We start from the raw sequence: 27,043 nt of genomic DNA on the forward strand, positions 1-27,043 counted from the left end.
CGTGGCAAGGTTTTGACCTTTCGAACCTAGGATTGGCACCTCTGAAGCCAGGGTTCTCTTTAAACTTCCTCGTGCCAGGATCCCACTTCTGCTTGGGATGGTTATCAGTCAGGTCAGCCACTGCTATGCCAACCAGGGTGAAGTTCTTCATTATTACCATGACTCTTCACAGTGTTCCAGAAAGTTCCATTGAAACAAATGGGTCGTCCCAATCTTCAGAGGTCTGATATTATTTTGAGTAACAGGACTGTTACACACTATAACAGACCTTTTGTCAAGGGGAAATGGACACTTTGCCTGTGATTCACGCCTTGCATATCATTTCACAAGTAGTTTGCTTGTGTTTAGAGACCCTAACAAATTCCATTGCACAGCTAGCTACGGCTAGCCTGGCTAAAGCCTGCCTACTGCATGCACTTTCACTTTATAATATGATCTACTGTGGTAATCTAGGATTCACACTGGTTGACGCTGGTGGTATTATACCTCACCAATCAGCAAACAGAGCTATTGTTCCTGGATGATGATGCCAACTGTGTGCAATGTGTGGGCAGGCTTATAGGCAGGCTAATTCTTTACATCATTCACAACCATTAGCGAATAAAGGCAGATCTAGTTGTTTCAAACTTCTACGGCCCTTGGAAGTTCACTTTTGTCAGTAAATGAGAGGAATTACAGGCAGTGCAAAATGCAGTATAATACAAGGATTCTATGTCTAGAATACTGCCTTACAAAGGCATAGTGCAGTGACTACGCCAACAGTAAAACTGAGAAAAAATCCTTCAAAGACTTTTCATTAGGTTGGATATTTTAGTTACTGCAACTTTGGCAAGGCAAGATCTATAAAACACGACACCAATTTCAGCCTAAACTCAAATTTGATAAATTATGTAATTACTTCTCTTTGCCTTTCTAGGGCAGAATATTTTTTTTAGCGGAAACTATTATAGACCTCAGTCATAGGAAACACAGAGGAAAAGAAAATGTCCAATTATCTATACCCACATTGCGGTAGGGGGAGGGGTTCTGCATCATCACTCGCTAGCGGCTTTTTCCATAGCCACCATGCTAAGCATTACCTTCAATATATGCCTCTCCTTTGTCTGACTATCCACACCTCTCTCTCTCTGTCTGTCTGTCTGTCCTCACCCTCAAACCCTGTCATCCTGCTCCCTGTCTCTCCTATATGTGTGCATGTTTGTGTGTCCGTGTGCATCTGTCCGTCGGTTTGCGTGTGTGTGTGTGTGTGCGTTTGTGTGTGTGTGTGTGTGTGTGTGCGTTTGCGTGTGTGTGTATGCGTGCATGCATGTGTGTGTGCGTGCGTGCGTTGTGCACGCGCATCTGTGTGTGTGTGTGTATTTTTATTTCCGCACCTCTGCAGACCTGCCCACGGCGTTTGTGAAGGAGGTGCACGACTTTGTGCTGCTGCAGTTCAGCACCAGCCAATCAGAGCTGCAGCGCATCCTGCACGACGTGGAGTACCTGCACAGCGAGCTCAGCCCCCTCAAGCTGCGCTGCCAGGCCAACGCCGCCTGCGTCGACCTCATGGTCTGGGCCGTCACCGAGGAGCAAGGTCAGCTCAAGGTCCCCCGCCAACACCCATCTCAGACTAGCAGGACTATGTATAAAATAAGTGTTGCATAGCACAATTCTTCACAATTTTTATTTTCATTTTTTAAAAAATATATATTTTTGGGACTTTTTATGCCTTTATTGACAGGATAGTGTGAGATGCTGACAGGAAATGAGCAGGAGAGAGATATGGGGTAGGGCTGGGAAATGACCCCGGCCGGACTCGAACCAAGCCCAAATGTGGGGGGCTTAGCGCGGTGCGCCACAGCACCCCCGTAGCATCACAATTCTGATTATGGATTGGCATATGGATGAAAATCATCATGAACATTGAGTATGAAAACTGATGTGAGTGAAGAAGCAAGGTCAAGGTCACACGTGTTAATCACCCACCCCTGGCCTGAGAAATCCCATGCTGCTTTGCACAACTGTTTCGATCTGAAAGACAGCATGTATACTTTCCCCAAAATGCTCGCCTGAGATGGAGAACCAATCCGAGAGCTGGGAGAGGTTGAAAGTTGATGGCGCATATTTCTGGACAAATGGAAGCTTACAGTTTGTTTCAATACAACTGAAGCGATTGGCTATGGGCTATGTTTAAATAATAATCGATATGTATTGAACCGTATCATAGCGTGGGGCATTCTTAAGTATCGAAAATAATCGCACTGATGCACACTAGTATCACAGTGCTGATTGTGGAATGGCATGTGGATGAAAATGATCATGAACATACAGCACAGTATTGGAACTGATGCGAGGTGAATATTTCATCCTGCCATGTAAGCCTCAAACCAAAACTTGAATGGTGTCGGATTTGAGGAAACACGAAGCAGTTTTTAACACATCTGCAAGTGTACCATCTGCAAGTGTTTCTTGATTTCTTGCACACCACCACCAGTGTTCTATTGACCACACTATCTCTCATACTTCTTAACTTGTAGGAGCTGAGACCCTGTGCACCAAACTGTCTGAGAAGCTTCAGTCTAAGACGTCCAGTAAGGTCATCATAGCACACATGCCTCTCCTCATCTGCTGTCTACAGGTAGGTGTAAACTTCAACTGTTTCACCTTCTTACCTCATGTTCCTCACATATCTTGCACACTATACAGTACAGCATGTCTGATTTCTTTGAGGGTGTACTACTTACCAAAACATGATCATAAACTCTTTTTTTACCAGGACCTGAGTACATAACATCATGTGCTTTAGTTCAGGTTTACTTGTTTTTTCTTTGCTATGCACTCTCTGACTGTGCCAATGTGACAATGTATTTTTGTTCTTTGCGCAGTGGCATGTGTTGCCTGCTTATTTCAAGCACTTACGATACGATACGATACGATACGATTATACGATATAAGAATTTCAGTGAAAACTGACTTGAAAGAATAATCTTATCGTATCATATCGTAAGTACTTCGCATTCTGTGCTTCAGGTTTCTTAGATTTTCTACTATGTACTCACTGGGCTTGCAGATGTCAGTGCCCACATGTTATTTGCAAATGTGTGAGCGGTTCACGTACAGTACCTCAGGTGTTTTGTCCTCACTGACTGTGCCAATGTGACAACAGGATTCACAAAAACTAGGGTGCTTCGTCCGGACGTGCCTACGTCACTAGTGATGTGCTTTGCTTTCTTTGATCCCCGGCTGTATGGGTCAGTGAGGTTTTAGTACTAGCACACGTCAGGGTGGTGCATCCACAGCTAATGCAACTATTGTAGGGATTAAATGGGGTTTTTTTTGCAGTTTTTAGTGGATAATCTAAGAAGCATATTCTTTGCAGTACATACATCTTCGTTGTTTTTAGTGGATATTCTTTGCAGTACATTAATTACCAATTGCTAATAAATGTATTGCCATTAACTGTGGTTGAACCACATGATGTGTGAGCCCCAAAAAAGCGTCATTGACCCTTGTACTACTAACCCTTGTACCACTGACAATGACCTCGGAGATGTATGGGTGGGGATATTTATCTATCTATTTCAAGCGTTATGTGTGCCTTGTCCTAAGTGTTGTCCACACCTTATTTTAAGTCTTGTTCGAAGTTTTCTCTACCTTCCCATGCACTTTGACTAATTTCCTTTTTGGGATAATGAAATAGAATTGACGTAGATAATGTGCTCTTGGGTCAAAGACGTCTTTGTCATTCAGTGTTACGGACACCTTCCACCGACTGTAACTGCAAAAAAACATGATTTTTAAATTGTTTCAAGTGAATGGATGACAGCCGAGGCTTTCATGAATTCCCTGTAACAATAAGTAAATAAAAAGAGTCGTGTTTTTTACAGTTACAGTCAGCAGAAGGCATCCGTTATACTGAATGACAATGCCATTTTGCACGTCTTTGACCCTCTTGTTGTGTGCCTTTTATTGTCCCCGTCCCAACTCTTTTGAGACGTGTTGTTTTTACATATTCATGAATATCCCCCAAAACAATAATTTTGGTCAGTTTCGATGGCTGATATGTTTCTTTGTGCCGTTCTCCATCTACTGTAAGAATCAGACGTTTTGAAAATGGCAGTATTTTGTTATTATTCACAATTTACCTTGTGTCCCAACTTCTATGGAGTTGGGGTTTGTAGATAATGTGCTCTTGTTGTGTGTCCAGGGCCTGGGTCGGCTGTGCGAGAGGTTCCCAGTAGTGGCCCACTCCGTCACCACCTCCCTCAGAGACTTCCTGGTGGTTCCCTCTCCCGTCCTCGTCAAGCTCTACAAGTACCACAGCCAGTACTCCACAGGTGTGTGTGTGTGTGTGTGTGTGTGTGTGTGTGTGTGCTGTGTGCTGTGTGCTGTGTCTTTGTGTTTATTTGTGTGTTCCATGAGCACTAATTCTTAGTTCCCAAGTGATCACACGTTCAATACATTGAACACTACAGCAACCAAAACAATATCATCGCAACTCACGTGGACATTGATGGACAACTCGCACGGACATCAATTCTCACTCCATAATGTTCACTCTCTGACTACATATTGCAGTGCGCTACATAGGTAACAGAGTGTTGCGCCCTACATAGTAAACTCTATAGTAAACAAGTGAGCATTGTGGACAAGGCCTGAATGCTCACTTCAATCCGATTAGTTACAGAATCCAATTTCAAATAATGTGCAATTATAGCAGTCGGATTTGACTTAATTTGTAGAAATCCTCCCTAATCTGGCTGATTATTTAGAGTTTGGCTTCTATTTTTGGAAGAATCAAATAGGTCTGGAAAACTGCCCATGTAAACAGACTTCCCTACTTCCCTGGGTTTGAGGAAGCTCTACCAGTGCTACTAACAGCCGATACACCACAGGCGTGCATGCATTAGGGATGGTCATTTTTGGCCAACGCACTATTTAAAGGGACACTGTGAGATTTTTAGTTGTTTATTTCCAGAATTCATGCTACCCATTCACTAATGTTACCTTTTTCATGAATACTTACCACCACCATCAAATTCTAAGTATTCATTATGACTGGAAAAATTGCACTTTTCATACATGAAAAGGGGGTTCTTCTCCATGGTCCGCCATTTTGAATTTCCAAAAATAGCCATTTTTAGCTGCAAAAATGACTGTACTTGGACCATACTAGAAAATATTTGTATATTACTTAGTAAACTTTCATGTAAAGATCAAATTTGGCAATAGGCAGCCCAGTTTCAATGAGCAGCATAGTTGCAGTACCTTTTTTGTCCATTTCCTGGACAGTGTCCCTTTAAAAAACGATGGCCACTATACGAATCTTCGAATCTTATTCTCCCTGGCTGTTAACAGTGTGTGTGGGTCTTTCTGACATGCCTTTCGTGTTGAAAATGAAAGATGATCCATTGGTCCTATCAAATAATAAAGGCACACAAGCCCTAAAAAATATATGTATATATTTATTATATTATGTTATATTATGTTATGTTATGTTATGTTATGTTATGTTATGTTATGTTATGTTATGTTATGTTATGTTATGTTATGTTATGTTATGTTATGTTATGTTATGTTATGTTTATTTATATATTTTTAAAAAGGATAATATGAGATATGATTTAATATAAAAATGGATATCTGTTTCTCTAATAAAAGGCACTGGAGAGATCAAAATCCACGTCACCAACGAGCATGCCCAGTCCACGTTCAACGTGCACCCCAACAAGAAGAGCCAGCCGACCATGTACGAACAGCTAAGGGACATCTCCATCGATAACATCTGCAGGTACAACACACCACTGTTTCTCTAATGGAGGTCCTCTTTCACAAAGTGCGAGAGAGAGAGAGAGAGAGAGAGAGAGAGAGAGAGAGAGAGAGAGAGAGAGAGAGAGAGAGAGAGAGAGAGAGAGAGAGACACCTGAAATGAGTGTGGAGAGAGAAATATGGTGAAGGTCAGGGCACCTTAGCCCACTGAGCCACGGCACCTTAGACACAATGTAAACTGTGCAGTGTTAATTCAACACATGGCGAGAGAGTAGGGTCAACTGTAAACATTTGAGATTTGACTCTCTAAGTGTGGGAACTAACATTGCAAAAATGTACTGTGCTGTCCAGATCAGGGCTATTACTGTATGCCGCTTTTAGATTGCACAGTTCCAATGACTCCAGTTCTACGTCCTTTCAATGGTTCTAGAGATTTTTTTAAATCAGTTAGTTGCGAAGTGTTTTTGCGGTGTTGGGGTGGGGGGACATTTGCGAACGTTCCATGTCAATCTGTGTTCACTGACATCCTTTACACTTCCAAATAATGCAGTATTTCAAAGCAAAATGAAGGGGTTTTTTTTGTATTTCAGTCGTCTTACTTGTTGGAAGTTGGGTTGTCTCTGGTGGAGGGACTAGAAAGAGATTCATTCCTCCAAGTTTGCGTAGTACATTAATAGCCCATTGGAGGGCAATCCATTCCATCCTGTCCCACCCATCCCCTTTCCCCTTGTTTCAAGTTCATGAAACACGGAAAGGTTTTTTTTTAAAATTTCAGTTTACCAGATAATCAGATTGCTATCACCATTGAGAAAACTATGTGGTGTTGCTTTAATGAGGATCAGATGACCTTTTATTGAGTCCATTGATTGGCAGTGCTCTTGAGGGCATCTGAGACGATTGCTGTAGTTGACCTCTGTGGGCGTGGGTAAACAAAAACAGAACGACCTATCCCCCCTTTTTTTCAAGTTGAATCACTGAACCAATTTCAGAAACATTGTTTTTGTTTTGGTTTGTTTCAGACAATTGAAATTAAACTTATCTAACATACAACACTCTCATGGAGGCCGAAGGGCTGATACAGGGTATTTTTATTTGTGTTTTTTATGCACTAGCCCAAAAATTAAGATCTCCCTGAGTGCCTAGACCTGGGTTGTTTTCCTTCTGTTTGGCTCTACTTTGTTAAGTCCAAGAGCACTAGTTGATTCCAAGGGTTTCCAGAAGTGCTCTACCAAGTCCTCCTCATATCCGACATGCAGTATACTTATATCTCCACAGGTCTCTGAAGTCTGGGTTGACCATGGACTCTGTGATCGTTGAAGCCTTCCTGGCCAGCCTGTCCAATCGTCTGTATATCTCCCAGGAGGCAGATAAGTATGTTCTGTTTTGATTACTCTTCATTGAGTGAGCTTTTCTCTCCATTCATCTGAACAAGCAATTATTTTGCTCTTCTGACTAAATGATTTATGTGTTGTTTTGAACTGTATAAAGTTCAGTCACACGAACAACATAGGCCCATTTACTTTTGTTGAATTTCCAGACATTTCCTCTACAACTACAACATCTACAGTAGTTACTAGTCATCCAAACACCTATTGTTGACAGTCAGCAAATATAGAACCAGCTTATTGATTATTGGTTGTACTGCTGCTACATTTTATAATGACCACCAGCAACACAATTTTGACCATCTGTGAATGTATGTGCTCTGTATGTGTGTCTGTTTGCAACGGTCTGCGTCTTGTTTGTTTCTGTCTCTGTCTGCGTCTGTCTGTGCCTGCCTGTCTGTTTGTATGTGTCCATGTCTGTGTTTGTTTGTGTCTGCGTCTGTCTGCGTCTGTCTGTGCCTGTCTGTTTACAAGTTTACAAGTTTATTTATTTAAAAAGGGACAGCATATATTACCAGCATTTAAACAAAAATGCTAAATACACAAGATTATAGCCATGTGGCTAATTTCCATCTTTTGTCCCTTGACAGGTTTGATGTTCCTTAAAAAAAAGCAAGGTTAAAAAAACAGAATATACAGTTATAGTACACAGTTGTAAAATTATAGAGTCAAAGACATGTGTCTATCTGTGTCTGCCTGTCCGTCAGGGATGCGCACCTGATCCCGGACCACACCATCCGTGCGCTGGGCCACATCGCGGTGGCTCTGCGGGAGTCGCCCCGCGTCATGGAGCCCATCCTGCAGATCCTGCAGCAGAAGTTCTGCCAGCCGCCCTCGCAGCTGGACGTGCTCATCATAGACCAGCTGGGCTGCATGGTCATCACCGGGAATGTGAGAGTCAACACACACATGCATGCAGACACACACAGATAGACAGCAGGCTTGTATGAAATTCCGAATGAAAAGAATTCCAATTCAAAATAATGCCATAATACGAACACTAGGTGCTGCCATTACCTTGAATTTCTTTGAATTTAATCTACACCACCCATTGAAAGTACATAGAACACCACCACCTAGTGTTCGTATTATGGCATTACTTTGAATTGAAATTCTTTCCATTTGGAATTTCGTACAAGCCTGATAGACAGACAGACACACAAACACATACACATTAGAGGATGACATTTTTCCCCCTTCCCGCGGGATGGGAGTCAAAATTTTTAAAGATGAACGGGAGCGGGCAGGAGCGGAAATAAAGATGAATGGGAGTGGGCAGGAGCGGGAATAAAGATGAGTGGGAGTGGGCAGGAGCGGGAATAAACATGAACGGGAGCAGGAATGCCAAAAATACAACCAAAAGTAGCCTACACCTGTCCATTGTTGCACAGTTTCACCCTGGAGACGACGTGTGCACACACACTCGTGAAAGTCTATGGATCCGTGTAGCATGCTACAGTGATCCATTGACTTTCACTAGCTTAGCTACATACTCCCTCTTTCAACTTGTCTTAAAGCAAGACAACGGCTTACATGAAAAATAAGACACTTTACCACCTTTATAAACCCTGGCCAACGATTTTAACTGTGTTAAGCCCCAAAATAGTGGCATACCCCTTTAATCTCCCATAACAATGTTACCCTTCTTAGCCTTCAGTGTCAGTCCCAAGACAAGACTGTTGGTCAACACACTGATTCATCTATTTCATTGACCTCACTGATGTCCGAGACAATGGAACAACAAAGATTTCAATGAGTTCATACAGCTTGTTAATTTCCAATATTATTTGGCTGATAAAAGGAATATAGCAGAGATGCACACATAACATTGCTCTTGCATACCCTATCCTTTAACTTAAACTCTGCTGTATTATTCGGTCAATTTTGCTTCTCCGTATATCTGGATATTTTAAGGGGTTTTATGGTTTTACCAAGAGAGTGTCACACAATGACTCTGAAAGGCGCATGAAATGTAAACCGACTGTTTGTTGTATGTTGAGACTTTTTCCTATAATAAATGATGTTTGATTTTCTTTCAAGTGTACAACATTGCAACGTTTCAATGGTTCAACCATCTTCATCAGAGTCCAGAGTCATGGACTCTGATGAAGATGGTTGAACCATCGAAACGTTAGTCATGTTACGCACTTGAATAAACAATAAAAAGAGTTACATCTGTGCTGCTCCGGTGTTGTCTCTTAAAGCTAGATTTATGCTTCGGACGCATAGCCTCTGCGTCCGTCCGTTTTCTGCCTGTGCGAGTCCACGTCCCCCTGGCAGAGGCTCTGCGCCCGTCGTCGAGCGCCTCGAAAAAATTCTAACTATCCGTCGGACGGACGCGGAGTACGCAGACAAAAAGGCGCTATGATTGGTCGTCTCGCTACTTCCTTGTTCTGTTCTTGTGGCAGCGCAATGCCAGTAGTTTGCGAGAGCAGAGCTGTATTCTGTTAAAAACTATATTAATGCCTTGTGTGTAAATGTGTGTAAATACACAAAGCTACAAGCTAAATAACAAACAATGCATCAGTTGAACACTCGTGGCACAATGCCTGTGGTTTTACTACCGTTCCTCCACCGAATGTAAACACACATCGGCAGAATCAACTGTCTTTACATGCTTGCATTTTCTGCTCGTGAAAACAGACTGGGTATGTCAAATAATGATACCAGTGCATTGCCTTTGCAATTTGTGTGAAAATACCTAGCTAACCGGGATAGAAAGCAACATTGCTTAATAATGACCGCAGTGCTTACAATGTAGTGAAAGTAATCGCGCAATTTCAAATGTGGCTCGCGACGAGACCTCGGACCTCGCAGAACTCGCAGATGCATGAATACAATGTTGGTTCGTGGCCACTCCCACGCGAGTTTTGACGAGCGCAGTTGCAGAAGTCTAATCTGACCTTTAGTCTTTACTAAAGATTTCCTGCCTCTCTCCCGTTGATGCACCAGATGGTAAAGCAGAAGTGCGAGGAATTACCCGTTTGTTTGAAAATTCTGTTTGTAAATAATCTTTGTGTCTTGTCTTCTCTCCCTGCTTGCCGCTTACAGCAATACATCTACCAGGAGGTGTGGAACCTGTTCCAGCAGATCAGCGTGAAGGCCAGCTCCATGGTCTACTCCACCAAAGACTACAAGGACCATGGATACAGGTGCGTACTCCAGGCCTTCACAGATGCATTCTGGGAATGGGATGTGCTAACTGAGGTTAAGATTGTGGAATGTGACTGTGTCTTTGCTTCTGCAAATGTGAATTTGCAGTGTGGCAGACATCACGAAAAAATCATGAATATTGATTCTGTATATAATTTCCTTCATGTCAAATTCCAACTACGCAGTCATGAATCATGAGTATCGTTTGCTTCTTGGGCATTGTGTGTGTGTGTGTGTGTGTGTGTGTGTGTGTGTGTGTGTGTGTGTGTGTGTGTGTGTGTGTGTGTGTGTGTGTGTGTGTGTGTGTGTGTGTGTGTGTGTGTGTGCGCGTGCGCGTGCGCGTGCGCGTGTGTGCATGCGTGTGTATGTATGTATGTATTTGCGTGTCCGTGTGTGTTCGTTTATAGTACTTGAGTATATGTGTGTGCTTATGTACGTGTGTTTCTTATATGTGTGTTATTATATTTGTGTATGTGTGTGTGTGTATGTGCGCGCGTATGTGTGTTTGTCATATGTGTGTTTTCATGCATGTTTGTGTGTGTGTTTTTGTGCGTGTGTGTGCTCCCACACTAGGCACTGCTCGCTGGCAGTGATCAACGCGCTGGCCAACATCGCGGCCAACCTGCAGAGCGAGACCATGGTGGACGAGCTGCTGGTCAACCTGCTGGAGCTGTTTGTGCAGCTGGGCCTGGAGGGCAAGAGGGCCAGTGAGAGGTCCAGCGAGAAGGGGCCCGCTCTCAAGGTGGGGGCCCCCTGACCAGGGTTCACGTTAGCCGGCTGTGGCTGGACATTGGCCGTTTTGCATCATGAATGACCGGCAAAATAAAATGTGACCGGCCAAAATGTCAGACAAAAAAATGACTAAAATTAATCAGTAAATAATATTAGCTCATTTTAAATACTGAATGTTACACAAAACACCAGTGATATGAAACTGAACAAAGTCGAAAATAGTTATGAATAGCCTATGTAAATGAACGTGTCAGTCTAAACAGCACGCAATAGTGTTGCTTGCGCTCTCGTCCCCCACGGCGTTCTCCCCAATCAAGTTGCTTCCCTATCACTTGACTCACGCTGGCTGATGTCGAGGAACAATTCAGGGTTTTTTGTATTTTATCAGTAAACACAAAGGGCATTGCGCTTGCAAAACCGTTTCATGCCCAGATGCGAAGTCAAGCCTGGGACCCAATGCGATGGCATGCGCAGCATCGAATCACTTTCACTTTTACCGCTGCTGAAAAAATGGTGGTGGATCTCCAAGTAGGCTAGGCTACAGTCGAGGGTCAAATTAAACATTTCAGAGAACGATATGCTCATGAGAAGTCCCAGTAAAAGTGCATGCAGGGCTTTATCACTTTTTTCATCACCGGCCAAAATGGCTAGTGGATGTATCTCACACGCCCACATATATAGAGCGCGTCGTACGGAACGTGTCAATTCCCTTGAGAGCGCAGGGACACAACGCAATACAGTTCAAATTTCAGTAGCGTTGTTACCGTTACTGCACAACCATTAGTGATCACATCGTTACCCAATTTGAGTAGGGAAATCCTCTTCTGGTTTGCTGATAAAACGCAATGTTTTCAGTCGATAACTTGGCCAGATAGACCTATGCCTATGCACGCAGCACGTTGGCTGGCTGTTTTTTTTCTTTCAGTTCGTTCGAGCTCTAGGGCATGTGAAAGAGAGCGCGCGTTTGCTCCCCGTGCATACAAGCAGCTGACTCTTTAACACCAGCCAACTGGCCCAGATGCTAGTGAAATTTAAGTTTTGCTGGTAGAAAAGACCAATTTACTAGCCACTTTGACCCATTAGGGAGTGTGTGTTTGGCTATATGAGGGAAGGTCCGTTAGATATTCTAAATGTCCGGTATTCTGCAATGCAGCCGGCCACTTGTCTGGACTGTAAGAATTCTAGCGTGAACACTGCCCCTGACACATACACACACACGCGCTCGCACGCACGCACGCACGCACGCACGCACGCACATACTGGGCCTGGAGGGCAAGAAGGCCAGTAAGAAGGGGCCCACTCTCAAGGTGGGGCCCCAGACACACACACACACACGCACACACACAGCCCAACCTTTATATCTTTGTGGGGGCCTTCCATTCATATTATTTAACATGTGGGGTCCAGGACTTGGGCCCCGCATGGAGTGTGGGCCCCAGCATGTGGGTGTGCTCCAATAGCAGTGGCCTCACAAAGGTAGATTGATGTAGTACACACACACACACACACACACACACACACACACACACACACACACACACACACACACACACACACACACACACACACACACACACACAGGGCCTGGAGGGCAAGCAGGCCAGTGAGAAGGGGCCCACTCTCAAGGCAGGGCCCTACACACACGCACGCACACACACACATAAAAACACACGTACACGCATGCGCCCAGAAACACACATGATAGCTGGGACTCAAAGGAGGAAGGGACCCATAGTCAAGGTCAGGGCTCTACGCTTAGCTTTTTCAATAGGAGCACCTGTGCCCCTAAGTGAAAACATTTAGGGGCACAGATAAAAATTTAGGAGCACAGTCAGTTTTTGTGACGCAGCTTCATTATTAACACACAGATACAGAGAATATACTCTTTCCACACACAAATACACATTCTAGAGGGGTAGGCCTACAATTAAAATCACTTCGGGCCACTTTTCCAATTTCCCCCCAGTAAAAGGACTAAACAAAATATTACAAATTTATATCTATCACATTAATTTCTATACAGAGCTGGTGTTTCAATTTAGGCCTACACAGCAGGATCTGGCAGGGTGCTGTGATGAAATTGGTCAGGGGGGCAGATTTTTTTACAAGAGAGACCAGAGAGGCAATTACACTTCTGTCCTGAAAATACAATGACTCCATATGGGTATGCTATGTAGCCTATGAGGCTATAATCAGCCTACCCATGGGTTACACTTTTTTTTAAATTGCATTTGGTACCACAGTAACAGCAACTCAGTAATCTGAACATTACCCTTTGAAAATATAATTGTTCTATACTTGCATTTTAGAAATGAAACAAAAAAGAGTGGATGACCAAATACATTTCCTCTAAATAACAATTTGACAATATTGAAGGCTTGCACATCAAAATCGTGCCCTAGGCTACACCCCGAGACTGTCCAAGAAAATACTAACTTCACATGACGTGACGTGATGATGATGACAGTTGAGCAAGTGAGCGCACAGAGAGAGCCTGCTATATGTCCTCCCTTGCCAACGTCTCAGGAGGAGTAACATAAACAGTACAAGCCACGTACTTACAAGATAAGTGTAGTTCTATGTACAAACCGAAGCTATTTCTTCTCACAAAGTTAAGCTAACAGGTTGAGCATTTGTTAGCATTTGTGCTAAGCGGAGAATTAGCAATTCTAGCGCTGAAGTTTCTGTCCAGCTCTTCTCCGTCATTGGAAGCGCTCGATACTCCCGACGTTTATCTTATTTCAAAACTCCTCCGACTATTTGTCTGTCTGCCTCTGACTCTCTGTGCGCGGCGCGCACGGTGTCTTTTGCGCCTTCTCTCGTTCACATGTTCCTGCGTTTCTCTATGGGTTGTATTTATTTTAGGAGCAAAATACGATTGAAAGGGTTAAATATCTACTCGCACAAGTGCGCCCTTTCTATTATTTCGTTCGCACAATCATTTATTTTAGGGGCATATGCGAGCAAAATGCTCGCACTGTAGAGCCCTGGTCAAGGTGGGGCCCAACAGACAGACACACACACACACACACACACACACACACACACACACACACACACACACACACACACACACACACACACACACACACACACACACACACACACACACACCTGTAGGGTGAGAGGGCCTGCGAGAAGGGGCCTGCACTCAAGGTGTGGCCTAGCACGCATGTACAGTACACACACACACACACACACACACACACACACACACACACACAGAATAGCACATTCACAAACACAAATCTCTTCCACACCCTCACAGTTAGCATAGAATAGTACTCACGGTACATACTGTATACACCCCCACGAGGACGCACGACTCGCAGTTGCACAATCATGCACAATGTGTCACACATACAGAACTACTACATGTTGACATACAAATCACTTCACTCTCTTGCTCCTCAGTACCTCTCTGAACTCCTCCAACCCCACTCCCAGTCCAGGTCTCTGCGGTCTTCTGAAAAGGACAATCTCATCATCCCCCGAGCCAGACTCTGTACTGTTGGTGACAGAGCTTTTTGTGTTGCTGCCCCCACGCTCTGGAACAGTCTACCTCCCAACATACGCCAGGCCCCCACACTGGCTACGTTCAAGAAGCACCTTAAATCACATCTATTCACAGAGGCATATGGACTTTAACTTCACTGGCCCTTCCCCTGTCCCTTCCTCTGCCCCTTCTCCCCTTCTCCCCACCTGCCCCCTATTCTCCTTCATCTTCTCCCATGGCAGCCCAAGATTCATTTTTCATTCGCATTTCTTTCCTTTGATTTTCTGGGACTTTGATTGTTATGCAATATGGTACATTATTCTCTTTCTCTGACTTCTGAGTCTCCTTCTCTCTCTCTCTCTCTCTCTCTCTCTCTCTCTCTCTCTCTCTCTCTCTCCCTCTCTCTCTCTCTCTCTCTCTCTCTCTCTCTCTCTCTCTCTCTCTCTCTCTCTCTCTCTCTCCCTCCAAGAAGATGAAGGCAGAGCTGAAAAGAAAACTAACCGGCTTGTGTTTGTTATTCTCTATTCTCTTTGTAGGCGTCCAGCAGTGCTGGCAACCTAGGAGTGCTCATTCCAGTCATCGCAGTCGTAAGTAACACACACACACAATATAAAATATGTTTATATGGGACATCTATATGCATTATTAAAGGGAGTATTGCTCGGAAATATTTGTTTAACTATGTGTGCGTGTGCGTGTGCGTGTGCGTGTGCGTGTGCGTGCGTGCGTGTACACATGTCTGTCTCTTTCTTTCTGTCTTTCTTTCTGTCTTTCTTTCTTTCTTTCTTTCTTTCTTTCTTTCTTTCTTTCTTTCTTTCTTTCTTTCTTTCTTTCTTTCTTTGCAGCTGACTAAGCGGTTGCCTCCTATCAAAGAGGCCAAGCCTCGGCTGCAGAAGCTCTTCAGGGACTTCTGGCTCTACTCCGTGGTCATGGGCTTTGCCGTGGAGGGCTCAGGTGAGAGCAATGGGAAACTAGCAGAATACTCATGCATACGCGGCTCGGACCACTTTGTCATTGAAGTGTAATCTCTGAAAAATCAGTTCACTTGAGATGCCACAATGTTTGCCTGTGCTAGTGTGGCTATTTCTCTGCATTCTGCCATTTCAATGGTGGACTCTTATTCCTTCATTTTAACATCTGTGTGTGTGCGTGTGCGTGTGCGTGTGTCCGTATCCGTGTCCGTGTGCGTCTGTGTGTGCGTGTGCGTGTGCGTGTGCGTGTGTGTGCAGGGCTGTGGCCAGAGGAGTGGTATGAGGGCGTGTGTGAGATCGCCACCAAGTCTCCTCTACTGACATTCCCCAGTGGAGAACCGCTGCGCTCGGAACTGCAGTACAACTCCGCCCTCAAGAACGACACTGTCACCGCGGTAACAACAAACTCCACCCACCCATTCACCAATACTCATGCCTCCATTTTGCATAAGTTTTGTGGTTATGAACAGACTGAAAATGAACACATCGGTATTTAAAAAAAAAAAAAAAAAACTTATTTGGTTTGTTTGTGGCCTTATTTGGTTTGTTTGTGGTTTGTGATATACTGTGGGAAAAAAATAACCTCCTTACAGATAAACTACTTTACACATTAAAACAATCACCTTATACGCAAACACCGCTAAATAGTCACTAATCCCTCTCCAGAATGTGTAAACAAATGAAAACACCACAACTCCAGAGTTTGACCCATTTTTTTCTACCTTTTCTGCAGTACTTATGAAAAAGGACTTGCATAACTCTCTCTCTCTCTCTCTCTCTCTCTCTCTCTCTCTCTCTCTCTCTCTCTCTCTCTCTCTCTCTCTCTCTCTCTCTCTCTCTCTCTCTCTTCATTCAGTATATGTGTGTGTCTTTCTGTACTTTTTCTCTCCTCTCATTTGCCCTGCACACACCATATTTACTTTTCAAAAAGGCTCCCTAATACATAATACCTCTGTATTTGTTCTGAATATGAATAGATACATTATTATACAATTAAAAAAAAAAAAATCAGTTTTTCACTAAAAAGGCAGCCAAATAAAGATGTGATGACACTGAGGTCATGTCATGTGTCCTCCACACCTATAGGCGGAGCTGAATGACCTGAGGAGCACCATCATCAATTTGCTGGATCCCGCAGCCGAGTCTGCTGCCCTCATCAACAAGCTGGACTTCGCCATGTCCACCTACCTGCTCTCTGTCTACCGGCTGGAGTACATGAGGTGAGAGTGGGAGGCAGTGGGGTGCGAGGCGGCGATCATCAAATAAAAGACAGCTACAGTAGCTTGGGTCACATGAAGTGGTTCACCTTATTGTTTGCAAAAGGCATTTCAGTAGCTCATCAGCCAGCACAATAGTTTATGCAGGGGTGGGGAACCTATGTCTCGAGTGCCGTTTGCGGCCCTTGAGGCCGTTTTATCCGGACCCCGATGTAATTTTAATGTTATGCAGCTTCACATGAAATGACATATTTTGTAAAGGAATCTTGAAATTTACAATTAATCTACAATTAAGTTATATTCAGGGGACCTAGAGAAGGTTGGGACTGTTTTAAAGGTGGCTGCCTTCAATATAGGCCGAAAGTGCATGGCAAAATCCTGGTTTGTGCTCATAGTACGGCCCTCGAAGGACTTTTACGGCTCTCGGATGAATTTTAAGTGGCCCCTCGAATGAAAAAGGTTCCCCACCCCGGTTTCTGGTTACCATGGCGCTAACGGTAGGGCACTGTGCTGCTGCGCTGGCGACCCGGGTTCGATTCCGGCCCCGGTCCTATGCCGGCCCCGGTCCTATGTCGGCCCCTCTCCATCTCTCTCTCCCCACTCATTTCCTGTCACTCTCTCACTGTCCTGTCCTAAGTAAAGTCATGAAAGACAAAAAAACAATATTTCGAAAAAAATAAATAATTTTGAGCACGCTAACAATGGAACTATGCTGATATTATTAGAAGTGGGTCAACAGATGAACACCTGAGACATGAGTGCATGAGATAAGGCCTAAATGATAGCAACATCCATAGTTCCTGTATTTTTCCCAGTTTGGTCAACGTTAAGCCCTATTCGACTGAGAATATCAACTGCCCATCTTGCTTACTCAGGGGGTTTTTTTTTTGCTCATGTTATAGGGTGCTACGCTCTCAAGACTCGGATCGTTTCCAGGTCATGTTCAGATACTTTGAGGACAGAGCCATTCAGAAGGACAAATCAGGTGGGTTGACAGGGAAGGGATCTGTCCATCATGAACTGCAACATGCTCGTAAACGTCCAGTTATGAAAAATAAACTGACCGATGATACTGTTTTGTATTGCTATTGCAGGGATGATGCAGTGTGTGATTTCTGTGGGGGACAAGGTCTTTGAGGTGTTTCTTCAGATGATGGCTGAGAAGGTTAGTGCAATTTAAGTAGCTACAAAAAAGTGTAAAACAGACTCTGTAATTCTACTATTACTTTTCTGCAAATCCATTGTCTGAAATACATCTTTTGGAAATGAAAGTGGGGTTATTGTTTTGGGTTCTACTGTAAATATGCTAGAGTCTCCTTTATATCGAGTCCTCCCCACCTTACTTTCACTCTGCTCCCCTGTTAGTCAACACATACGAAAGAAAACGTATGAAAACGTATTTATTTGTATACTTTTAAATGTTTTCTACTGTAAAATGCCTCATTTCCGTCTTACTTTACACCAGACAAAGACAAAGTCCCATGAGGAGGAGCTGGAGCGCCATGCCCAGTTCCTGCTGGTCAACTTCAACCACATCCACAAGCGCATCCGCCGAGTGGCCGACAAGTACCTGTCTGGCCTGGCTGAGACGTAAGTGAGCACCCCAGTTGCCAGGGCTGAAACCTCTGAAATCCCAGCCAGGTCAACGTCTCCTAGTCAGGCCAGGAGCAATACAAATATAGTTTCTGAGCTCCGGGGGAATCGGGAACTCCACCCATAGGAAGCAGTCGACTTTGAGCAGCTCCAACGGCCCTGGGTAGAGGCGTGTCAAGGCAGTGACGTGCTTTAAGCAGAGACGTTCTGTTGGGACTAAGAAAATGTTTGGTATAAACTTCGGCACTGTCTTTAGCAAGCGCATCCTAATGCTAGTGTATCAGCCAGGGTATGGGACAGTGGGCTACATTGTATATTTGGTAGTATATAGTTGCAGCAAAGGGGAGGAAAGGTAACCCCACCTGGCTTTGAACCCGGGACACCAAACATGAACCTTGACCACAATGCCAAACAACAAGGCTCATTGACATGGTAGTATCACACGATCACATCCCTAGTTATGGTCACTCTGTCACAATAGTCCAGTGTTTCCCAACCTTTTTTGTCTCGCGTACCCCCTAAGCCTCTTAGTTGTGCCATGAGTACCCCCTAATTCATGTTCTATATCGCTTTCTCTGTCCTGATGTGACCGCTCCATACATTTGTTATAATAATACAATTTTTCCAAGTACCCCCTGCAGTGTGCTCGCATACCCCTAGTGGTACACGTACCCCTGGTTGGGAAACACTGCAATAGTCAACAAAATGTTAGAAATGTTCTGTAATTTCAGGCCTGTGAATTATTCTCCACCCTGTCTGCTCACAAGGCCTCGTTTCCACCTGAAGCCCCTCTGGATCTATGTAAAGCCATTTTAAAGACAATTATGTCCCTGCTAATTGTTTGCTTAGTGAAGTTAATGAATGACTTGTGTTTATATAGGCTAACAGTGCTAACACAGAGACACATGAGGGCTAATCTGAGTCTTGTCTTGTGCTTGCATAGGCTAATCATGCTTACACACCCAAATGGATATGAGCTACTTGCTAATTCTACACAGTAATGGAATATGATAGTCTGGTTTCATTGATGGGGGTAGGGAAAAAAACTTTGATGAATAGTTAGTAGGGAGTTGAAGAGCCGTTTAGATAGCAAACTCACACAATGTCAAAAAGATACAGTGTTTCAGTGACTTTGATCAAACTTTGAACAGCCCTCTATGAACAGTCCAGCGTTATTAGAAATGTGCTCATTTTACACAATGTTACACAAGTTAAATGAATAACTGAGTTGTACCCTTCTTCAGTTCTTTCAGTCGTTCTCAGAGTCGGGTGATATTACGTCTTGTATTGCATTTATGATTAAACCGGATGGTACCAAAAACTGAATGGTACTGTACCAACTTGTCGCATTCAGTTCACATCCTGAGAACTTGCATAATAATATCACCAGAATCAGGGAGCGGCTTGAAGAACCGGAGAAAGGTAAAACTCAATAGATTTCATTTGAGGGGAGGTGTAAAATGAGCATCCAGTATTTCTGAAAATGGTGGACTGTTCGTGTAAGTATTTTGTCATGGGACATAATGTTCAGACCAGATTGTTGAGACTTCAGTATGTAGTGAGTAGGCCTATGCAGTTTGTTATGTAATATATCATGGACATGCACTTGGGCATACCACTTTTTTGAAAACCGATACAAGTACGAGTACATTAATGTGTGTTCTTGCCGATACCGAGTACCGATACCTTTTACCACCAAAATACAATGAAAATAAATGCATGGCCTTGTTTTTTTCCACCTGTGATATTTTTATTGACAATTTCCATGTAGATTTAAATGTTAGTAAATGTATGAGGTGACACTTTTTTCCATGCTGCTTTCAAGTCCACAGAACGAGACAAGATTTTGCATTGTTTTGTGTAATAGCAGTATCGTTCCTGGTATCGGCAAGGGCTTGACGAGTACAAGTACGAGTACGAATACAATGAGCAGTATCGGGTGCCGATATCGATACCAGTATCGGTATCGGTGCATCCCTAGATATCATGGGCATGTTTGTAATATTGCTGGTCTTGTCCTCAGCTTCCCCCACCTGCTGTGGAGCGGTCGCGTGCTGAAGACTATGCTGGACATTCTGCAGACACTTTCCCTCTCGCTCAGCGCTGTACGTCTCTCCTCACATCTTGGTCTCCCAGTACTTGAGTGATGTATATAGGGATATATGTGGACTTAAGCGGGGTAAAAAAGCAGGGCTTGACATTGACACCTGCCAACCGGCCAAATGCTGGTAAAACTTGGCTGTGGATAGTAATACTGTCAGTGTCACTAGCCGATTTGGCAGGTAGCTTATTCCTTTGTATGACATCAGAGTTGCCTAAATTCTGCTGTTTTGGCCCTTGTGTATCAATTGTTTGAATTTAAGTTATAGAAAAAGCTCAATTTCTCAGTTTTTATTTGTGATTTATTTCCATGTAGAAAGTTATGCACTCCTTTTCTTGCTTTAGCACCTCATCTTCTGAGGTTAGATGTACAGTATCATGATAAAGAAAAAAAACAATATCACATTTGTGGCTGAATAGCTAATGACTCCGGAAAACCACTAGCCACAGTGGTCGTTGATTGAAAAAGTTAATGTCAAGCCCCGGTAAAAAGTAATTAATGGCACTAATGAAAAAATAGATTAAGAGTATAATGTGAGCCGATTATATCTAACTAATGATGTTTTTTTTCTAACCCGTCAGGACATTCACAAAGACCAGCCATACTATGACATCCCAGACACACCATACCACATCACTGTTCCAGACACGTACGAGGCCAGAGAGGTACCTGATATCACACCAACACATGGACAACTTTCTCACACAAACACCTTTTTTTGGTGAACTATTTACTCACATACTCACATTTATATTCATCATTTGACTATTACAGTACGGCTATTACAGATGGACTTAGATCATGCCACTCCAAATGGTACATGTTTGTGTATTAACCCCTTAAGACGCAGCGTACTAAACTTGCCGTTACCAGAATGGCAATGACCAAGTCAAGGCGCATTACTAACCACCCTGTATCATGTAGTAGTGCAGCACTATGACATAGTACTAACTTTCCGATGGCTGTTACAGCGTGCCACTGGTGCAACGGCGTGCATTATGGGGCTACGCTGTTTCAGGCTCTATTTCCGGCTCTATACATTTTCTTCCTGTATTACCAAATAAAATAAAATAAATGCTTTTCCAAGTCGGGGGTCCATACTCTTAGGCCTAGTCGTCCACTTCTGAAGGGAGTACACACTGCAGTCCTGTATAAAAAGAAACCCCAGTGAACGACTGGGGAATGGATCAGTAAAAGAATGAGAGTGTGTTTATTGAAAAGTGCCTCTCCCCGCTCGTCTCTCCCTCCGGCAGAGTATTGTGAAGGACTTTGCGGCTCGCTGTGGGGAGATTCTGAAGGAGGCGATGAAGTGGGCCCCCTCTGTCACCAAGTCCCATTTACAGGTACGTGTTACTATGCTCAAGCAACGTGCCTTACTATGTTGGAGGTACGCGGTACTAGTATATGCTCAAGGAACATCCCTTACTATGCTGCGGGTGCCTGTTACTATGCACAGGGAACGCATCTTACTATGCTGGAGACTCCCTCTTGCTGTTGTTTTTGTTTGGTCTAAAGCTATTAGCGCTATTCAAGACGCTATATTAAAAACACAACAATACTTTGAAACTGAAAGAACGAAAGAAAAAGGAATAAAGATGGAAAGAGAACATTTTAAGGGAAAATTTGGTTGATGGCTGTACGTATGGTCGGGTGAATTGATTGGTTTTAATTAAGATTGTTTTAAATCAAAGATTGGGGTCATAATGATTCACCAGTGTTGATGAGACGTATGGTAGAATTCAATGCAATATAATACAATGCAATGCAATGCAATACGTTTCTCTTTTCACAGGAGTACCTAAACAAGCACCAGAACTGGGTCTCTGGTCTGTCCCAGCACACAGGCCTGGCCATGGCCACCGAGAGCATACTGCACTTCGCTGGATACAACCGTCAGAGCACCACGCTGGGGGTGAGGGACACAACCTATGGGTGTGGTAACACCTCAGTAGGGGTGTCAGCAGGACACGGCCGTCAGTTTCAATCAGGGATTATTGGGGGGGGGGCACGGTTGGGTCTGGTGGACTTACTGTAGATGGGGCAGCCTTGGTATAATGATTAGGGCAGTGATTTTCTACCTATGGGCCAAAGTGTATACGAAGTGGGCCTTGAAATAATATTATAAAAATTATTTTAATCACATTTTGGTGTGTGTTGCTGCTGATTTATGTGAGTTTTATTCGTTATTGGGTCAGAGGTGGGCCCCGAACATTTGTGACAATTTCGAGTGGGCCCCAAGTTGGAAAAGGTTGGGGACCCCTGGGTTGCCACTCCAATGCCCACTCTTACCAATCCCTTCTTACCTCTGTGGCCTGAAGTGCCCTTGACTTTGACACACGCTGCAATCAGACTAGCTATCTCATCGCCTCCTGGTCGACGGTTCAGAATGGTCTATTAGGGTTAGTGGGGGGACACGCCTGGGTCAATCAAGGATATCATGGGGACGACACTGGGGTCAGTCACAGGTTATGGGACACCGCATGTGAACCAGGGACAGCTTTGGGTAAGTCAGGGGTGATAGGCGGGACATGTTTGTTTACACTTTTAACATTTGTTTACATGAATCGGGATACGAGGATGGCTTTGGGTGAATCAACAGTGACAGCTTTTGGTTAAGTCTGAGGTGATGGCAGGGACGTTGCCAGAAGGGATGAAATGGGTGGTCCTTATCCTGCTTTACATTGTGTTGCCCACTTTTATTCACTGTTCCCTGTCCCAAAGTGATGCCAACCAGTCTTCAGTGTTTCTGACATTATATATTCACTAATATTCAAATCGTGTCTGTGTGATCGCAGTCCTCAAAGAGCACAATTTTGTATTTATTGCCTCATGAAGACCTTAGTATTTCAGCCAGCCATCACTGTTTCACAGTGCCTTGTGTAGGCATTTTTAAAGAACGGTATGTGAGCCATGCATTTCTAACATTTAAACTGCCCCATTTCAGACTACACAGCTGATAGAAAGAATGACCCTATCATGCCTAGTGGTGTAACAGGATGAGAGCCATTACATGTCTAATAATTATTGCGTATTTTTTAATATATGGCCCTACCGTGGCACTGGGTTACAACACCGGCAACGCAGGTTCGACTCGGGTCATTTGCCAGTCCTTCCCCGTCTCTCTCTCCCCACTCGTTGCCTGTCCCTCTTTCACTATCCTGTCATAACTAAAGGCATAAAAAGCCCTAAAACAAATAAAAATAATAAAACAGCATTTATTAATATATTATTAATAATTATTTCAGACTACGCAGCTGACGGAGAGGCCTGCCTGTGTGAAGAAGGACTACTCCAACTTCATGGCTTCTCTCAACCTCAGGAATCGCTATGCTGGAGAGGTAAACTTCAACCACTAAAACACACCCTTTTCATTCAAACGCTCATTTGAGCTTTTCTTTTTATGTTTAATCCCTTCATTGTATTCTTTTCAACTGTGCTCTGAATGCCACATAAAGCATATATAATACTCCTTCCAACTATATATTCTTTTTTCTACCACAAATAAATATACAGTAACACAGATACTCATTCAATAATAAAGATGAACTGTGTTTGTGCAGTTCAATTTATTCAAGAGGCCAGTCAAAGTGCATATGCAAAGCTGTTTTCAAGGAAAAATGTCTGGTGTCTGACATCTTCTGGTGTGTGTGTTCACGTGTTTGTGCGTGGGCGTGTGCGTGCGTGCGTGCGTGTGTGTACCTGCTTATCTGCATGTGTGTGTGTGTACCTCCAAACAGGTGGCTGGCATGATCAACTTTGCGGAGGCGACTCAGAGCACGTCGGACCTGAACCGGCTGATGATGGGTCAGCTCAACAAGGTTCTGGAGAGCGGGAACCCCGAGGCCTTCACAGAGGCCATGTTCAAACTGGCTGCCCTGCTCATCAGCTCTAAAGGCATGTAGAGAGAGGTTCCCTAATGTTCTCATTTGTTTTGTTTTTTTAGGTTTTTTTAAAATATATTTTTAGGGGCTTTTATGCCTTTATTTTGATAGGACAGTCTGAGATGGTGACAGGAAGCGAGTGGGACAGAGAGACGGGGTGGGATCAGGAAATGACCACGACTGGACTCGAACCGGGGGCCCCGTGCCCCCCCCCCCCACACACACACACACACACATACACACACACACCCCACCCCCCCATCTGTTTTAATAGCATTGAACTCCGTCCGTGGAGCAAATATTAACATCATAGTTTTTTTGGGGGTGAAAACTGACAGCATGATCACTTTTTTTTTTTTTAAATTCAACTTCATAGATACTGTATGTGGAACTAATGGGATCATCATCAAAATAGAGTATGGTCACTGAAGTGGGTTTTTTCAACTGCAAAAGGCTTGTGGAAGTGATTTTATCACAGTTTGTACTTTGCATATTTGGGTCAGATCTGAGCTCGTTAAAATAAAATTAGAGACATAGAATCCAAAGGTATGTAGAAATAATGTGACAATTATGGCTTTTTGTTCAATTTTATTTTGTATTTTTTGTTGTTGTTCAAAATTGAAAGGATGATTATTAAAGTTATGCATGTATCGATTCGTGACACCACCAGGAGTTTCGCGTAAAGCATTTTTACATTTCTAGTTTGTGTCTGTATGGGATCATACTCGTGTCTGTCTGTCTGTCTGTCTGTTTGTCTGTCTGTCTGTCTGTCTGTCTGTCTGTCTGTCTGTCTGTCTGTCTGTCTGTCCGTCTGTCCATCAGTACTGACTGCGTGTGTTTGCCATGTCTTCTCCGTGGTTGCAGAGTGCGACCCTCAGCTGCTGCACCACCTGTGCTGGTCTCCTCTGAGGATGTTCACGGACCACGGCATGGAGACGGCCCTCGCCTGCTGGGATTGGCTGCTGGCCGCCCGCACCGGCGTCGAGGTCCCGGTGAGTCACCCCGTAGCCACGTACCACCCACCTCCTCGAAAAGTCACTTCTGAAATAGGAATAATTGCCCACCAAGCGCATAAGTGGCATGGCAGAATACAGAATACATGACTTGAATAGATACTGTACATCCGTGGTCCCCAACCTTTCTGGGTCTGAGGGCTACCAAGGGCTACCCAAGGGTTACTGAGAACAACCCCAGGGCTACTTTTGTTCAAAATCCTCTACTGACATCATTCCCAAATTTCACCATTCCCACACTAGATTGAATGATAATTTTCTTATAAGCTATAAGGGAATATTATTTATAGACTATGAAGAAATAACCTCATATTTAAATTAAGAAAAGCATTAACTGTGACTAAAATATTGTAGTCTTGACTGTTTATTATCATCCTTGGTGGGCACCTCAGAAGCTCCTGGAGGGCTACCTGGCACCCGCGGGCACCACGTTGGTGACGCCTGCTGTACATTGAGCTACGATCCACATTCATGGGCCACATCCTATATTCCAATAAGTCACCCACTAACCACCAAGACCCCCTTGAATAGTGACTTGTGGACCTTAGAGACTTCATACAGACTGATTGAGGCTTAAGTCGGCTAGGACCCTCCATATCTGAAGTGAAGCCTTGTACGGTAGATGGTGTGGACCAGGTCCGGTTGTAGAATCTGATCTTTAAGGGTGGTCAGCCCCCATGCTGGCAGGGGTATCTGAAATGAGCGGCAAGCGTTCCATGTCTATTTCTGATATGAGGGTTTGTAAAAAATGGGCTTCAATTTTAAATAAGAGCACACCCAATGAAGTAATATCCACTAGTAATGACATAACGTTTTTCTCAATGAATCTGACTGCGTAAGTCATAATGCAATATTTGAAAAGGGTGCTGAGATAAGGGGTGCCCAGCTCATTCACAGTGGTGCCGAAGAACCACTAAAATTAGTCCAAACTCGATCCTGGTGTGGACCTGCTTCCCAATGAGGGAAAGTGTTGTGACGTAAGAGAGCAGTCACCTCACTTGGCCTTGAAACTGTGTCTCTGGTGCAGACGTGGCCTAAAGATTAGGATGAATGCATGAATGAATTTATTTAGTCTATTAGATGTAAAAACATCGTACAGCAACAATAACTATACATTGAAAGGGATAAATAGACAGGGATGTACACAAAAAGTCCCGAGACTTATTTCCATTGTGGTCACTTATGGAGGTTGTCTTCAGATCTGAGGGTTGCAGGTTCGAATTCCCTCTCCCTACACCTCCAACCAGAAGTGCCCTTGAGCAAGGGACTGAACCTCACATTACCTCCAAACCCCTTTAATAACTGTAAGTCGCTTTGGATAAAAGAGTCCACTAAGTGTAATAATGTTATTGTGTAATAATGTAATATGCATGCTGACCACAGTGCCAAAGATCTGCCATGACCCCACATTGAGGTGAAATATGAATGAAGTCTCAGTAGTAGCAGAGATTCTTTAAGTATAGAGATATGCCAATGTAATAGGTTGCTATGGGCACCTAACATGACCAGGTTCCGGTCTGCCTAAAGGGGCGTGTCATAATACTCTTAGCATTGAATAGAACAGTCCTTAGGTCTGCCTAAAGGGGGACCCCCCCCTCCCCCTTACAATAATAGAACCCGGAAACAATGGGCCAATGGAACCTCTCTCTCTCTACTCTCTCTGGTAGTAGCCTACCACATACAGGAAGTCTTTATTGAAAAGCTCCCCAGAAGCTTGGCGTAGACTAAGTGGCACTTTTGGGGACTTTGTGAT

The 27,043-nt window shown here is 43.8% G+C and overlaps 1 protein-coding gene across 4 annotated transcripts in view; it reads left to right on the top strand.

Moving 5' to 3' along the window:
* The window catches only part of pi4kaa (phosphatidylinositol 4-kinase, catalytic, alpha a), a 94,336-nt gene that overhangs the window by 12,696 nt on the left and 54,597 nt on the right, over positions 1-27,043 (top strand). For all 4 annotated transcript variants that reach the window (XM_063211627.1, XM_063211626.1, XM_063211628.1 and 1 more), the window contains 22 exons: positions 1,382-1,573; positions 2,517-2,617; positions 4,187-4,316; positions 5,641-5,770; positions 7,024-7,119; positions 7,841-8,024; positions 10,185-10,285; positions 10,860-11,028; positions 15,051-15,101; positions 15,360-15,468; positions 15,744-15,880; positions 16,572-16,705; positions 17,605-17,687; positions 17,797-17,867; positions 18,168-18,292; positions 20,319-20,400; positions 20,978-21,061; positions 21,650-21,739; positions 22,189-22,308; positions 23,642-23,734; positions 24,134-24,290; positions 25,142-25,269. In XM_063211627.1, the coding sequence (XP_063067697.1) occupies positions 1,382-1,573; positions 2,517-2,617; positions 4,187-4,316; positions 5,641-5,770; positions 7,024-7,119; positions 7,841-8,024; positions 10,185-10,285; positions 10,860-11,028; positions 15,051-15,101; positions 15,360-15,468; positions 15,744-15,880; positions 16,572-16,705; positions 17,605-17,687; positions 17,797-17,867; positions 18,168-18,292; positions 20,319-20,400; positions 20,978-21,061; positions 21,650-21,739; positions 22,189-22,308; positions 23,642-23,734; positions 24,134-24,290; positions 25,142-25,269 (2,567 nt within the window). The remainder of the gene's footprint in view (positions 1-1,381; positions 1,574-2,516; positions 2,618-4,186; positions 4,317-5,640; positions 5,771-7,023; positions 7,120-7,840; positions 8,025-10,184; positions 10,286-10,859; positions 11,029-15,050; positions 15,102-15,359; positions 15,469-15,743; positions 15,881-16,571; positions 16,706-17,604; positions 17,688-17,796; positions 17,868-18,167; positions 18,293-20,318; positions 20,401-20,977; positions 21,062-21,649; positions 21,740-22,188; positions 22,309-23,641; positions 23,735-24,133; positions 24,291-25,141; positions 25,270-27,043) is intronic.

Source organism: Engraulis encrasicolus, chromosome 12 (genome assembly GCF_034702125.1).
Source record: "Engraulis encrasicolus isolate BLACKSEA-1 chromosome 12, IST_EnEncr_1.0, whole genome shotgun sequence".
NCBI lineage: Eukaryota > Metazoa > Chordata > Actinopteri > Clupeiformes > Engraulidae > Engraulis > Engraulis encrasicolus.